Genomic DNA, 13202 nt, shown 5'->3' on the forward strand with positions numbered 1-13202 from the left:
GAGGGAGATGGAAACATTGATTAACACGAACTGGCTGCCTCCTGCACACCCGCAACTGGGGATGGAGCTCACAACCTGGGCATGTGCCCTGAGGAACCCAACCAGAAATCCTCTTGGTTTATGGGCCAATGCTCAACCACTGGGCCACACCAGCCGGGCCAGTGGGCGCATTTCTGAGACAAGCAGCTCGCCGCCTCTCCTCAGTGCTCCCATGGCCGCTGCTCACACAGCGCACGGCAGCCCGAGCAGCGGCCCTTCCTCACTGACCCTCAACCAAGTGGCCGCCAGAGGCCCGGACACAGGCTGTGACCCGGCATGCATGACTCACTGAACCCCTTCACCCTGGAATTCTTCTGCAGAAAAAGAAAAACATGACACTTCCATGGTTAGAGATTTCCTTAAAGGGAGAAAAGACATCGACCCCTCAGTGCTCTGTGAAATGAGGGAACCAAAGGCCTGCTTTCAGCGGCTTTCTGTACATCTATATAAAACACACAGTCACATTCTCCTAGAGTCCCTTGAAAACACACTGATTGCTGGGAAGCAGTGGAAAAGACCAGCGTGAGGCAGAGAAATGAGCACCTGGCAGATGGGTCTTGGACAGGCTTTAATGTGGACTGTTTGACTGGAAACAGGAGCCGCCAGAGGCGAGGAGCTGTGGGGTGAACATTCTGGAGCATGGTGTGAAGGGCACACTCACAGCACCTCACAGGGAGCAAAAGACGATGTCAGCAACACGCCACGGAAGGAAGGAAACACATGTAAAGGCACCTGGCTGTGGGCAGGGCGAGCGCGGCCCCTCCAGCAGGGCCGCGGAGTGCACTGTGGGCGAGTGTGGACAGTGAGGGTCCAACTGGGACAAAACCGGTTCTGATCTGAAGCCCAGGCTCCTGCGTAGGTGGCTTACCTCTCCTCAGATTGGTTCACACCTGCTGGGTGGGTTCAGGCATAAAGGGGGATGAGGTTGGCTGCACAGTAACGCAAAAGCCCTCCTTTTCCTTTGTCTACAAGAGAGGAGGCCTCCCAGTTCGGCTCCAGCAGTGGCTTCTGAAGGGGGTTAAGCATCCTGACTTAAAAACAAATAACAAAATAAAATACAGACAAGCGGCCTGAGTGTAAATCAATCGAATGGAAAGGCAGATTCCTAACACCTGGGGCCGTGCACAGCTCTATGGCTAACACCCTGGCGAGGGAAGTTTCCCCTGTGCCCACAGGACTTGCCAGCGCACGCGGCTCTTGGCAGCTGTGAGGACAGCGACCTTTTCCTTCGAACATGTCCTGCTTGCTACTGGTGACCGCATGCCAAGTGCTGACCTTAAAGAGACCCCGCCTTGGCAAAGGGCCCCAGGCAGTGTCTGCCTGCTGTGGCCGTGTCTGTGGGAAAGACTGCACCCTCAGATGATGACACACCCCCCGAGTCCCCTCTCCTCCTCCCGTCCGCACTGTCCGTGTCGACCTCCTCGCGGGAGGTGCAATGGTTCCGCTTCCCTCAGTCCTAGGCACTCTCCGGAACACGCGGATTAACCAGGTCTTCATTTCTTTCCAACACCGTTGGTGACTTTTGACTTGGAATGTCGGTTTCTTCTTCTGGAAGAATGGCTTTCGTTGTTGCCTGGATGCCTGTCTTCAGAACCTGGTCAAAGGAACCGGTACAGGTCACTGTCACCGTGGGCGCTGGGGTCACCGTGGGCGCTGGGGTTCCCGGGCTCACTCAGATTGGCAGCTGCCCAGCCGCCCTAGGCCTGTGGGTGAAGTGCAGGCTCTTCCACTGATCCTTGCACGCCACCTAGTGGCCTCATTAATGAACGAAGGCACGGCAGGGACACCCCAGAGCTGAGCCCACAGTGACCCTCACTGCTGGGTGGGTTCAGGCCATAAAGGGGGATGAGGTTGGCTGCACAGTAACGCAAAAGCCCTCCTTTTCCTTTGTCTAGAAGAGAGGGGGCCCTCCCCAGTTCAGCTTCAGCTGGTGCCTGGGAAGGCAGGGCACACAGCCTGGGGGGAGTGGGGTGGCGTCCCCTAGAAGGATGTGCAGAGTGAATGGTGATGGGAACCAGAAGTGAGCGTACAAATGAAATCAAAGCACAAGGGAGGGGCAATGAGAATGGAAACTGCATGGGTGTCGTCTGTCCTCGCAGCCAGAGTGCACGATCCAGGTTCCCTCCCACACCTGACACGCTCCACACCCATCTCTAAACCCCTAAGCTGGACAGGCTTCTCGACTTTACAAAATTAAACAGACACATGCCCTTGGTCATTTGACCTGGAGGCCCCTTTACAGATCTGCTCATGACAAACAGCGCTGGAGCCGCAGCGAAGATGCCACATGCCCTCCAGAGGCGCTGTCTCCAAGGACAACACATCGCTTGCCAGGCGGTGTGGTCTGGGAGTTGAAAGTTCGGAGGGTGTGGCCTCCATTGGAAGGGGCATCTGGCTTAGTCCAGGAGACTTTTCCCACTTTAGATCTTTTCCTTTTTTTTTTTTTTACTATTCTTTTTATTTTTATTGACATATATCTCCAGCACTGCTTACTTCTCTTAGCCTTTTCAATGGAGAAGTGCCGCAAGTCCCAAGACTGATCTGTGAGGGGTGGGGCTGTGAATCAGGGAGCCCTGGGGAACCCCTCTGCCCGCTTCTATCAACATTCCCAAACAGCTTGCTGATCAACTCCTGGATTTGGCAAAAACCATCTCAACGGGGGGGGGGGGGGGGGGCTGGCAACGCAGCAGTGGAGTGTATGCCAGTGTCTTCCTGAGGGAGAGCTCGGAGAGGCTTGACCCCGAAAGAACTCGGGGGGCAATCAGGACACTGCGCCTTCCTCTCCCCGGCCCACTGCATTCTGGGCCGTTCTCGGAGCTGAAACTTGGCCTCTGATTTCATTCTCTCCTTCAGTCAGGCCTCCCAGTGGGTTCATAGGAACTGCTGCTATCTAGTGGAGCGTCCTCAGTGTCATTATTTCATGTCCCTAATTCTTTAAAATAACCAGGTGGCCCCAAATCCTCCCCAAACGCTCCTTGGAGAGAGGCCAGCGGGAGATCCCTGACTTCACCACTGAAATCCTTCTCCCGCTGGCCTGCCTCTGGGATAAATGGGGTCCATCCATCTACCCCTTCGGAAAGGCTTTCCTCCGGGCACACGGACCTTCCTAACCCGCTCACTCAGGACCAAGCCCGGGGAAGAACACTCCTGGCGGGAAGCTGGAGCTATGCGGGCCTGGTGACGTCTGCCTGTCTCAGAAGAGGCGGAACTAGCGGTGCCTCTTCTTAAGCAAGTTTCCTGGGCAGATCCTGCGAGCACGTGGCATGTTTTCTTAGAAGGAAGGGGAGGCACGCGATGAGTAAGCTTGAGACCCTTCAGGGCACACGTTTATCAACAGGCACAGCGAAATACTGACTCTCAGTCTCCTTACTGGGCCTGGGGAAGGGCAGGAGCCAGTAAAGTTTAAACAGTGAGCAAAGAAGAGATACCTTTTGTCCCTTTCCCGTGAGGCCAGGAAATATCTGGGCTGTAGTTGCCGTCTTCACACTCGGAGAAGGTCTGGGGAGAGAGGCGGGCGGGCTTAGTGAGGAATCTGGAGCCCTCCCTGGGAGGACGTGGCGGGCAAGCAAGCGGACAGGCTCTGCCCTCCCCCTAGCGGCTCGGGCCACCCCATGCCAGGACCTCCTCACGCTTCTATGTCTCAGCTATGAAACCAAGGTCCCCTCCCAGGTGATGCAGAATACGCTTCTAGAAAGTACCTTTAGTTCCTTAGACTCAAGGTATGAATAAAGGGCGAAGATGTTACTTTTTAAAAGATTACAGTTGACAAGACTGCTATAGCGCTTTAAGCCCGCACACAACCACTCTCTCGTTAATCCTCGTGTCTACTCAGGTGGGCAGGCAGGTGTTTGTCAAGGAGAATCCCAGGCTGGGCACCGGAAGAGACCGGGACAAAGTGGAAGGGCTGGGAATAAGAGGCAGCCTTCCCCAAAGTGATCCAGGCCCTCCCCACACGCTTTAACAAACAAGTTCTAAACCTCTCCCAAAAGGAGGATAAATACTCTGACGTATGGAACAAGGAGTGACAAGCACAGACAGCCACCGACAGGGAGTGAATGCCGGGCTGGTTCAGTTTCACTTCTTTCTTTTTTAACTGGTTCAGTTTCTACAGGGTGAGGCCGCAGCATGTCCCCCCAGGAGCCTGCGCTGGGCTACGCTCAGCTGCCCTGACCACGGTGACCACGGGCCTCTCCCCGCCGTACCTTTCCCCGGTGACCGCAGTGCTCCGCGTACCACACCATACCATACAGGCACAGGAAGGTGGTGAAAGCCTGCAAGGGAAACAGCACATTTCATCGATGTTGTTGCACAAACCCCACGCCCCAGAACTCTGGGGGTCCACGGGAATTCACACACGGCGGCTGGACGCGCTCTGGCCACCTCCCCTGGGAAGGGGCAGAGATGAGCCGCAGAGGAGCTGGGAGCATCGCGGAGGCTTTTGCCAAGAGGTTACGCGAGCAGCTCCGAATGGAGGCTGCACTAGCAGAACGCAAGCCGTGTCTGGACGCAGGATAAGCGGGAGGCGCTTCTGAGCAACTGCGGTTCTGCTCAAGAGACACAGGGTTCGCCACAGGCCACCCTGTCCCCTCCACCCCGGGGGGAGATGTAAGGATCCGTCTGTCGCCGTCCAAGGGGAAGAGGACTTCTGCACAAAGGGCAGTTTCGTTGTCTGGGCCCCAGTCTGGAGGGCATCCGGGACAAACAGCCACTGTGTTGAGGACGGAACACGCAGGACGCTGCTGCCCGGCTCTGCACGGCCTTCTGGTGCTGCTTAGCCTCGGTGGCCCACGCGGACCCCGGTTCTGGTGGCTGTTGATTTTGCTGCTTGAGTAGACAGGCAAGTCAAGAGGAACTAAAAATGCCCTGTACACTCCTCAGTGAGGTGAGAAGGGAGTGGTCCATGGGAACGAGGCAGGGAAAACTGACACCCTACTTCCCCAGCAACCCCACGCACTCTGCACCACACTCTCCATTATACCCTAACTCAGTGATCGGCAAACCGCGGCTCCCGAGCCACATGCGGCTCTTTGGCCCCTTGAGTGTGGCTCTTCCACAAAATACCACATGTGGGCACACACGTACAGTGCGATTGAAACTTTGTGGCCCATGCTCAGAAGTCGGTTTTCGGCCTGGGCGAGTCTATTTTGAAGAAGTGGCGTTAGAAGAAGTGGGGGTTGTGGGTCGGTCGGGTGCAGGCGGGCCGCGGGATACGCAGAGCGGGGGAGGCGGGCGGTTCATGCACGAGTTGAGTGAGCCAGTCAGTCAGCAGTCTGATGTGAGGTGGTTAGTGGTTGGAAAGGGTCGAGCTCAGCGAACGTACCTGATTGAGGGCGTTTTTAGCAAAGGTCAGCTTAGGAGTAGCCTAATTAAGTTAATAACAATGTACCTACCTATATAGTTTAAGTTTAAGTTTAAAAAATTTGGCTCTCAAGAGAAATTTCAATCGTTGTACTGTTGATATTTGGCTCTGTTGACTAATGAGTTTGCTGACCACTGCCCTAACTGAAGGGAAGAACAGCTTCTACAGGAACCCAGAGTCTAAAAATGGTCACAAAACAGAGTCGGGGAAGCTCCTGGCCGCCTAGCCTGAGTGGTGGTGGGGAGAGGGGGCGTGTGCCTGGAGAGTGAGGACAGGTGAGCCCGGCCAGACCCTTCAGCACCTGCCGGCGCCCCCTGACAGCAGGTGGATCAGCCTGCACCTAACGGCTGCACACTCCCACTACTTCTTCAGACAGAAAGCCTAGCTTCAGGCACCGCTCTCCTCCTGCCTAACCCCACCTTCCTGCTGAGGACCTAGCACTTCGGCCCAGCGTGGGAACAGGTGTGGCATCATGGGGGAGCCTTCTCTTCTTGAGGAATGCTTTCCATTCTTCCTAAGAATCATAACTTTAGATCTATAAGGGTCACCCCACAGATCATTAATTTTAAGTTTCCTCCTTTCACAGAAGAGGAATGAACGTGGCCCTGAGGAGGACACATAGGTAGTGTGTGGCGGAACTGGAGCCAGAGCACAGGCCTACGGTTACCCCCATCCCGGTGCAGGGATGGCTGTCGGGATAAAGAGGGCTTCATGCCTCACATCTTCGCATCGCTCCCCACTCATCCCTCCACTCATCCAGCCCCAGAACGGACAGACCACAGGAACGGCCAACAGCCACAGCATCCGCCCTGCCCAGTGGGAGGAGGAGCCAGTGCGGGAGGCAGGGCTGGGAAATCTGCGCGGCAGCTGGTAGCTTAGCTCCGCCCGGCTCCTGTAAGTTACCAACATTTACTACGCGTCTGTGAGATAACAAGAGCCCGACTGGCCTCTCCCCAGATCAGGGAAGTGGGAAGAGCAGCCTGGTGGAGAGAACATGACACACACAGGACATCAGTCCATTTACACTAAATCCACATGCAAGCTGGCATCCACCTATAGATTTGAGACGTAAAGAAAAAAGGCTCAGATTCCCCCATCAAAAAATTAGGCAATGAATGAATGTATTAAAATTATAAAAGAAAAACTTCTTCTCATCTTTACCATATGCGAGTACATGCTCAGATTTCTAACATACACCACCCACTGAATGGACCACCTTCAAGGTTTGCAAAGAGTGGGAGAGACCAGAGGATTTGCAGTGTATTGGCCTATGTATGTGCGAGGTCCTTTCCAAGGGGCAAAACAGGCCGTCCTACGCTTCACAGGGGCGGGGCGGGAGGGCCTTTGGGGAGGATGGGTCCCACCTCCCCAGACCAGTCGGTTGCTTGCTGTGCTGGTGGGGAGGCGGGCCAGAGAAAGGTCACTCCACTAGGCCAGTGGGAAGTGAGGGCTGCGCTGTCTCTTCGAATTTTGTCCACCAGAGGGCAGGTGCGAGAGGCTCTTCTGCTTCAGTCCCCAGCCCCACCCCCACCTCTGGGAGGGCAGCTCAGCAGACAGCTCTGCAGGGGGCAGGCTGAGTGGGCGGGAGGTGAGCTTATCAGCACAGTCACCACACAAAGAGCCCACTGTGGCTGCCAACCTACCACTTCACCTGGTACAAAAGGCCCGTTTCACACCTTCCCAGGAGACAAAAGCTTATAATTTGGGGTTTGCAATCACACCTGTGGAAATCTAGGCAAGTACCCACTTAAAATGTCAAGGCCTAAATTTAAAACAGCAATTGTACAGATTTTGTTTAAAGAAAGGAAATAAAAGAAGAAAGAAGAAAAATATTCGGGATGAGAGCCAAGGCTGTGGCGGCACTGAGGGTGTCAAACCCGGCTGGCCTCCAGGTCAGGACAAGGCAGGTCACAGCTCACCATGTGCCAGCTCACCAACACTGATGAGACAGACAGCCGCTGCGGGGCGCTCTGAGCCAGCAGGCGATCTTCTCTCCCCCTAATCGCTAACCTAACGTCCTGGTATGTTCTTACCCAGCAAGGGGAATAGGAGGGGCTTCGCTCCTCGGAGTCATGTGGGAAGCCTGGTGTGATAACTTCATATTCCTTTACTGAGTCATGTTCACCTCACTCCTGAGTTTGAGATCAATCTCAGTCTTTAAAAAAAGGCCCTGAGCCCAGCTGGTGGGTTCAGTGGTTTAGCGTTGACATATGAACCAGGAGGTTACAGTTCAATCCCCGTCAGGGCACAGGCCCGGGTTTGTGGGCTTGATCCCCCGTTGGGGATGTGCAGGAGGCAGCTGATCAATGATGCTCCTCTGATCTGCAGATCCTCCTCCCACTCTCTCCTCATCTTTCTGGGGGGAGGATATATTGTATGATTGGGCCTCTCAACCCTCCAACAACAGGGAACGACTTCGAGCAGGGAAAGGGATTGAGACCTGAATTCTGGAAGATCGCTCGGTGAGGCGGTGTAGAGAATGGATCTGAAGGGCAGGATGGAGAGAGCATGGGTGTGTAGACGGCTACACAGGCAGTGGGAAGAGGAGGGTGGAGCTGGGCCACATGGTTGAATGACTAGAACCTGGTGACCTGCTGACTAGAGAGTGACAGAGGAGAGGAGTGGGGGCACCCAAGGGATGGGAGAGCCGTTCACGGGACTCCTCACTCATCTCCTGGGAGCCTGGCCAACTCCCCACCTCATACGTGCTCTCTCCAATGCTCCTTCAGCTCTGGAACTTAGCACACGTTAACATCACTCCTTTGTACATATAATTCCCGTCCAGATGTGGAGACCCTTGGAGGGGCACCCTCTGCCTGGGCAAGTGATGAACCTCCCTGCACCTTTATTCATTCATCAACAAAAGAGGGCCAACAGAGTGCCTCCCCTCAACGTGAAGAGCTGTGCAGTTCACGAGAAGGGCTGAGAACGGTGTAATGCCTCACCCCATCATCTATCTGTGGGCGTCCCGCACCAAGTGCAGCGCTGACGAGCACTCGAGGTGTGAAGGAATCACGAACACCCCGGGACCCTGCTAAGTGAGGGAGAGATCGATGGGAGGACCAGAAGTGCTTCATGTCCTTAATAAGGTCACAATCACAGACACCAATGCAAATCCCAAATCACCATCATAAGGAGGCCTATGTGAAGTGTCAAATAAGTAAAACAGAGAGCAAGTCTCTACAACTTAAAGAGAGACGGATGGGGTCCCTGAAGGTGGGGTGACCACAGCGGGCTTCCTGGGCATGGTCGTGAGGCCACTGATGCAGTGGGGGCTGAGGAGGTGGGGGAACTGTGCCCGGTTGGCTGGACACCTGCCCACGTCCCAGGAGTGCCCCTGCCTCCACTTCTCTGTGTCCCCTCTGGCACCAGGTGAGGTCAGTCAGTCACACCGCAGTCCACACACCTGAGGTCACAGCACTTGTAACACAGCACTTGTTACAATCTCTACGCACATCTGCACACTCTCCTAACCAATCCCTGCACCGAGACTCAATGGGACAGAGTGCGAACTCTGGAGTTTCAGTACAAAGGAAACCATTGTTGTTCAAGTTAAAACAGAACAGAACCGGCTGCAGGTACCCTGGCACAGTTAGAATTTCTCACAAGTAACCCTAAAAATAGAAACCGTGAAAGGCAACAAAAAACACATAAAAATACAAAGTTTAGTCTTGCAAAAAAACAAAACAAAACAAAACCACACACAAAAAACCTGAATCTGATTAAGCCTCTAGATTCAGCTACCAATTTACAGAAAATATAGAGGACAAAGAAATCTGTTCAATTACATACAGGATGAAATCAGGAAAATCCAGACCGTGGGAAAACCTACAGGACAAAAGAACTGGTTTCTTCAACAAGTAAACTGCAAAGGTGAGAGAGCCAGAGATAGAAGGGATTATAAATTAAAGGAGGCTTAAGAGGCAGGCCAACAACTGTAAAGGGCGGGTGCTGCTTCAAACACATCTTCCTGATACAAAATTTAAGAAGAAGTTAGTAATCCGAACTTTGATTAGATATTTGATTACGTTAAGGAATTATTGTTAATGCTTTTTCAAATGTGATAATGATATGGTGGTTGCATTAAACAAAAAAACCAAACAAAAAAAGCAATTTTTTCTTCTTTTAGAGATACACCCCGAAATATTATAGGTGGATCTGCTTCAAAATAATTTGGGGTGGACATGAGTAGGAAATAGAAGGACACAAACTGGCTGTGAGCTGATAACTGTTGGAACTGAATAAATAATGGGTACATGAGGAGTCATCTACTCTACTTCCAAATATATTAGAAATTTTCAATGATTATAAAGAAAGTGCAAATTAATCTTCTAGACCAAATAAATAAAGAATCCTAAGCTTAAATGTAAAATGAGACTTTTCTCCAAAATAATAAAACACCTAAGTTAAGAAGGACAGTCACAATGTGTCAGCGAGGTAAGCTCTCACTTCCCATTAGAAGCGAGGGAAGAGTCCGAGGACGATGGAGCTGCAGGCCAGTGCGCTGCCCATCAATAGAGGGCGCTCACCCCGCCCAGGCGTGGCCTAGAGAGCCGGCGGCCAGTGGGGCAGAAACTACACTGTCAGATTACCTTCAAACCATCTCCCATGGCCTATAAACTGCATTTGGTACATAAACGGTTGCATGGATGGGTATGCTATGGGCACTGTAACTGCCCTTGTTGCTTGTGGCAGCCTGGGATGCTCAGCGTGTGTAGACGATGCCCGTTATAAATAAAATGAATGCATGTATGAGGCAGCTGCAGAGAAGTGGGCTTCCGACCAGGACCCCTGAAGGGGACCCTTCTGCATGCCATGTGGTTCTGTGTGCTTATTCTTGAACTTCGGACTGGTGACCATTCCTAGGTTATTACAAATAGAATATCCTGTCTATGAATTTCTAAGAAACCTTGGTACACAAGAGAGGTGTTTTTTCCCCCAAAGAGACACCATGGGGAGTTTAGCTAACCCTTTGGGTAAAAAAAGTAATGACTTACCACGCAAAGAAGCCAAAGCACAACATAGAGTATCTGTGTCTTAGAGAAGAGATCTTGTCCAAATTTTATGCAAACAATAGCTTCCAGGAAAGCAATGACCCTAGTTAAAGAACAAGAGGTTAAATACGAATTCACATTATCAGCGCATATACCTTCCCAGAAATATGCATTATTCCATTAAAAAGTTCACAGAATTTGGTCATAAGATTTCCGCCCAAACAGTGGTAGCAGGTCCCCCACAAAATGACACTGTTCTACCCCACTGCACTTCCTTCAAACATAAAATACATTTGGCCCCTCAACAATACGGGTTTAAACTGTGTGTGTCCACTTACATGTGGACTTTTTTCTATAAATACTGTAAATGTGTTTTCCTTATGATTTTCTTAATAACACTTCCTCTTCTCTAGCTTACTTTAGTGTAAGAATGCATATACAATACATATAACATACAGATATGTGTTAACTGTTTATGTCATTGGAAAGCCTTCTGTTCAACAGCAGGCGACTAGTAGTTAAGTTTGGGGGGAGTTAAGGGTTATATGCAAATTGTCAACTTCAGGGGTTGATGTCCCTGATCCCCATGTTGCTCAAGGGTCAATTGTGTGTGTGTGTGTGTGTGTGTGTGTGTGTGTGTGTGTAATATGTATATACAATTATATATACACATACACATATATATTTAATAAAAAGTTTATTTTACTATTATTCCATTTTTCTTTTTGTAAAGACTTTATTTTTTAGAGTGGTTTTGGGTTCACAGGAAAATTGAGAAGGTAGAGATTTCTCTTACACCACCTGCCCCCCTACACACGCATAGCCTCCCACCCCACTGTCAACAGCCTGCCCCAAAGTGGTACACGGGTTACAACTGACGAACCTACACTGACACGTCAATATTATCTCATGTCCACAGCTGACATTAGGGCTCACTCCTGATGTACCTTCTTGGGGTCTGGACAAATGTGCAACGACATATCCCCCACTACAGAATCATGCAGTGTAGTTTCCCGGCCCTAAACATCCTTTGCACTCTGCCTATTCATCCCTCCACCCCTCCCCAGACACAATAAATTACGTTTTACTTCTTCCTTCCCTCTAAGACTAAAATCTCAGCTCATCCATTTCCAGAGCTGGAGGCACTGGTCTCATCCAGCTTGGGGCCTGGTACCCCAGGATGGACAGCCACCACCTGCTGGAACCTCAAAGGACAGGGAACCCCCTACCTTTGCAGGAGGCCCACACTGCCGCCCAGTCTCTGGATGCTGGGAAGCCTTCCCTTGTCTCAGGCTGGTATTTGCCTACTTCTACCCGTGGGTCCTAACTCTGCCCTCCGCGGCACACAGGCTGAGTCTGAGCCGGCAAGTGAGTCTTCCAATAACTTGAAGGCTGCAATCACAGTCCCTCCAGCCTTCTAAGAATTTCCAGATTCACTATCCCCTATGCTTGCTGACAGTATAAACTTTTTTTTTAAAATATATTTTATTGCTTTTTTACAGAGAGGAAAGGAGAGGGATAGAGAGTTAGGAACATCGATGAGAGAGAAACATCAATCAGCTGCCTCCTGCACGCCCCCCAGTGGGGAGGTGCCCGCAACCAAGGTACATGCCCTTGACCGGAATTGAACCTGGGGCCCTTGAGTCCGCAGGCCGATGCTCTATCCACTGAGCCAAACCGGTTCGGCATCTTTTTATCCTCTCTTGATCTGTAAGCAATTTTGCTAAATACAAAAATGTTTAAAAAAACACTTCATGTTTTATTCTTTTAATTAAAACATCAAAGAAAAAAAGCCACTCTTATGTTCAAATCTTCACTTACAAATATAAAGATCAAACATGTATTAAGGTTCAGAGCTCAAGGTAAGAACGGATGAGGTGAGGGTGACAAAGCTGCCTGTGATCCCAAAGACTGCTCAACACATACTGGTTCCAGACACATCCGGGTTAGTGCTCCCCTCGAGGGGGGATCTGCAGTCGAGGCCTGGGCATCTGCACAGACACCCTCAAAGGGAAAGGGCCCAGAGGCCCTGGGTCCCCCTACCACCGGCTGACAGGGGGGTCACTGTAATCATCAAATGTGTGGGCGCTCCAAACAGCCAGGAGCCTGGAGCCAGAGACACCTCAGCAAAACGGGAAATCTCCGGAATGTATCCGTAGAGTTTGGGGCTGTCTTTTCCCCTCATCCTCACCAAACGAGGTTTGGGAGTGGTTGGCCTGAGTCTGTAGAGACTACCCCAACCCCAACAAAGCACGGTTTTAGCTGAGGGACCCGGGAGGCTTTAGGGGTAGGTCTGAGCTCCCGTGGTCCTGAGGATTAGAGCGTGAGCTGACACTAGAGGGCAGCAAAGCTTTGCTTACTTCCAGGCTGCAGTGAGGGAAGGGTGTCTCTAGAACTTCAAATGCTAAATGGCATGTGAATCATTCATGGTGTTTAAGAACCACTGGCCTGGCATATTGAAGATGGTCTCACATTTCACATGGGGGGGGGGGGGTACTGTAAATTAGATAACCTGTGGTTTCTTTCATCACTTAAATAATAGTAAATTCAGATGCAGCATTTGTATCCATAACAAGACAATAAATTGTGACCATGTGGCTAAGTGTTAATTCTCTTGGGGATAATGAACTTACACCTTGGAATATATCAAGTAGCTGTTTTGCAGGGTCTTCTTTTTTAGAAATATATTTTATTGATTTTTTAAAAAATATATTTTATTGATTTTTTACAGAGAGGAAGGGAGAGGGATAGAGAGTTAGAAACATCGATGAGCAAGAAACATCGACCAGCCGCCTCCTGCACACCTCCTA

The 13202-nt window shown here is 51.2% G+C and overlaps 1 protein-coding gene across 7 annotated transcripts in view; it reads right to left on the reverse strand.

Moving 5' to 3' along the window:
* Window positions 1-590: 590 nt before the first annotated feature.
* The window catches only part of PTDSS1 (phosphatidylserine synthase 1), a 48741-nt gene continuing 36129 nt past the window's right edge, over window positions 591-13202 (reverse strand). For all 7 annotated transcript variants that reach the window (XM_070392169.1, XM_070392166.1, XM_070392168.1 and 4 more), the window contains 4 exons: window positions 10396-10495; window positions 4242-4310; window positions 3468-3537; window positions 591-1633 (listed from right to left, as the gene is read on the reverse strand). In XM_070392169.1, the coding sequence (XP_070248270.1) occupies window positions 1533-1633; window positions 3468-3537; window positions 4242-4310; window positions 10396-10495 (340 nt within the window). In that variant the 3' untranslated portion in view covers window positions 591-1532. The remainder of the gene's footprint in view (window positions 1634-3467; window positions 3538-4241; window positions 4311-10395; window positions 10496-13202) is intronic.

Source organism: Myotis yumanensis, unplaced genomic scaffold, assembly GCF_028538775.1.
Source record: "Myotis yumanensis isolate MYYU_CA2020_CCGP unplaced genomic scaffold, mMyoYum1.0.hap1 SCAF_15, whole genome shotgun sequence".
Lineage (NCBI taxonomy): Eukaryota > Metazoa > Chordata > Mammalia > Chiroptera > Vespertilionidae > Myotis > Myotis yumanensis.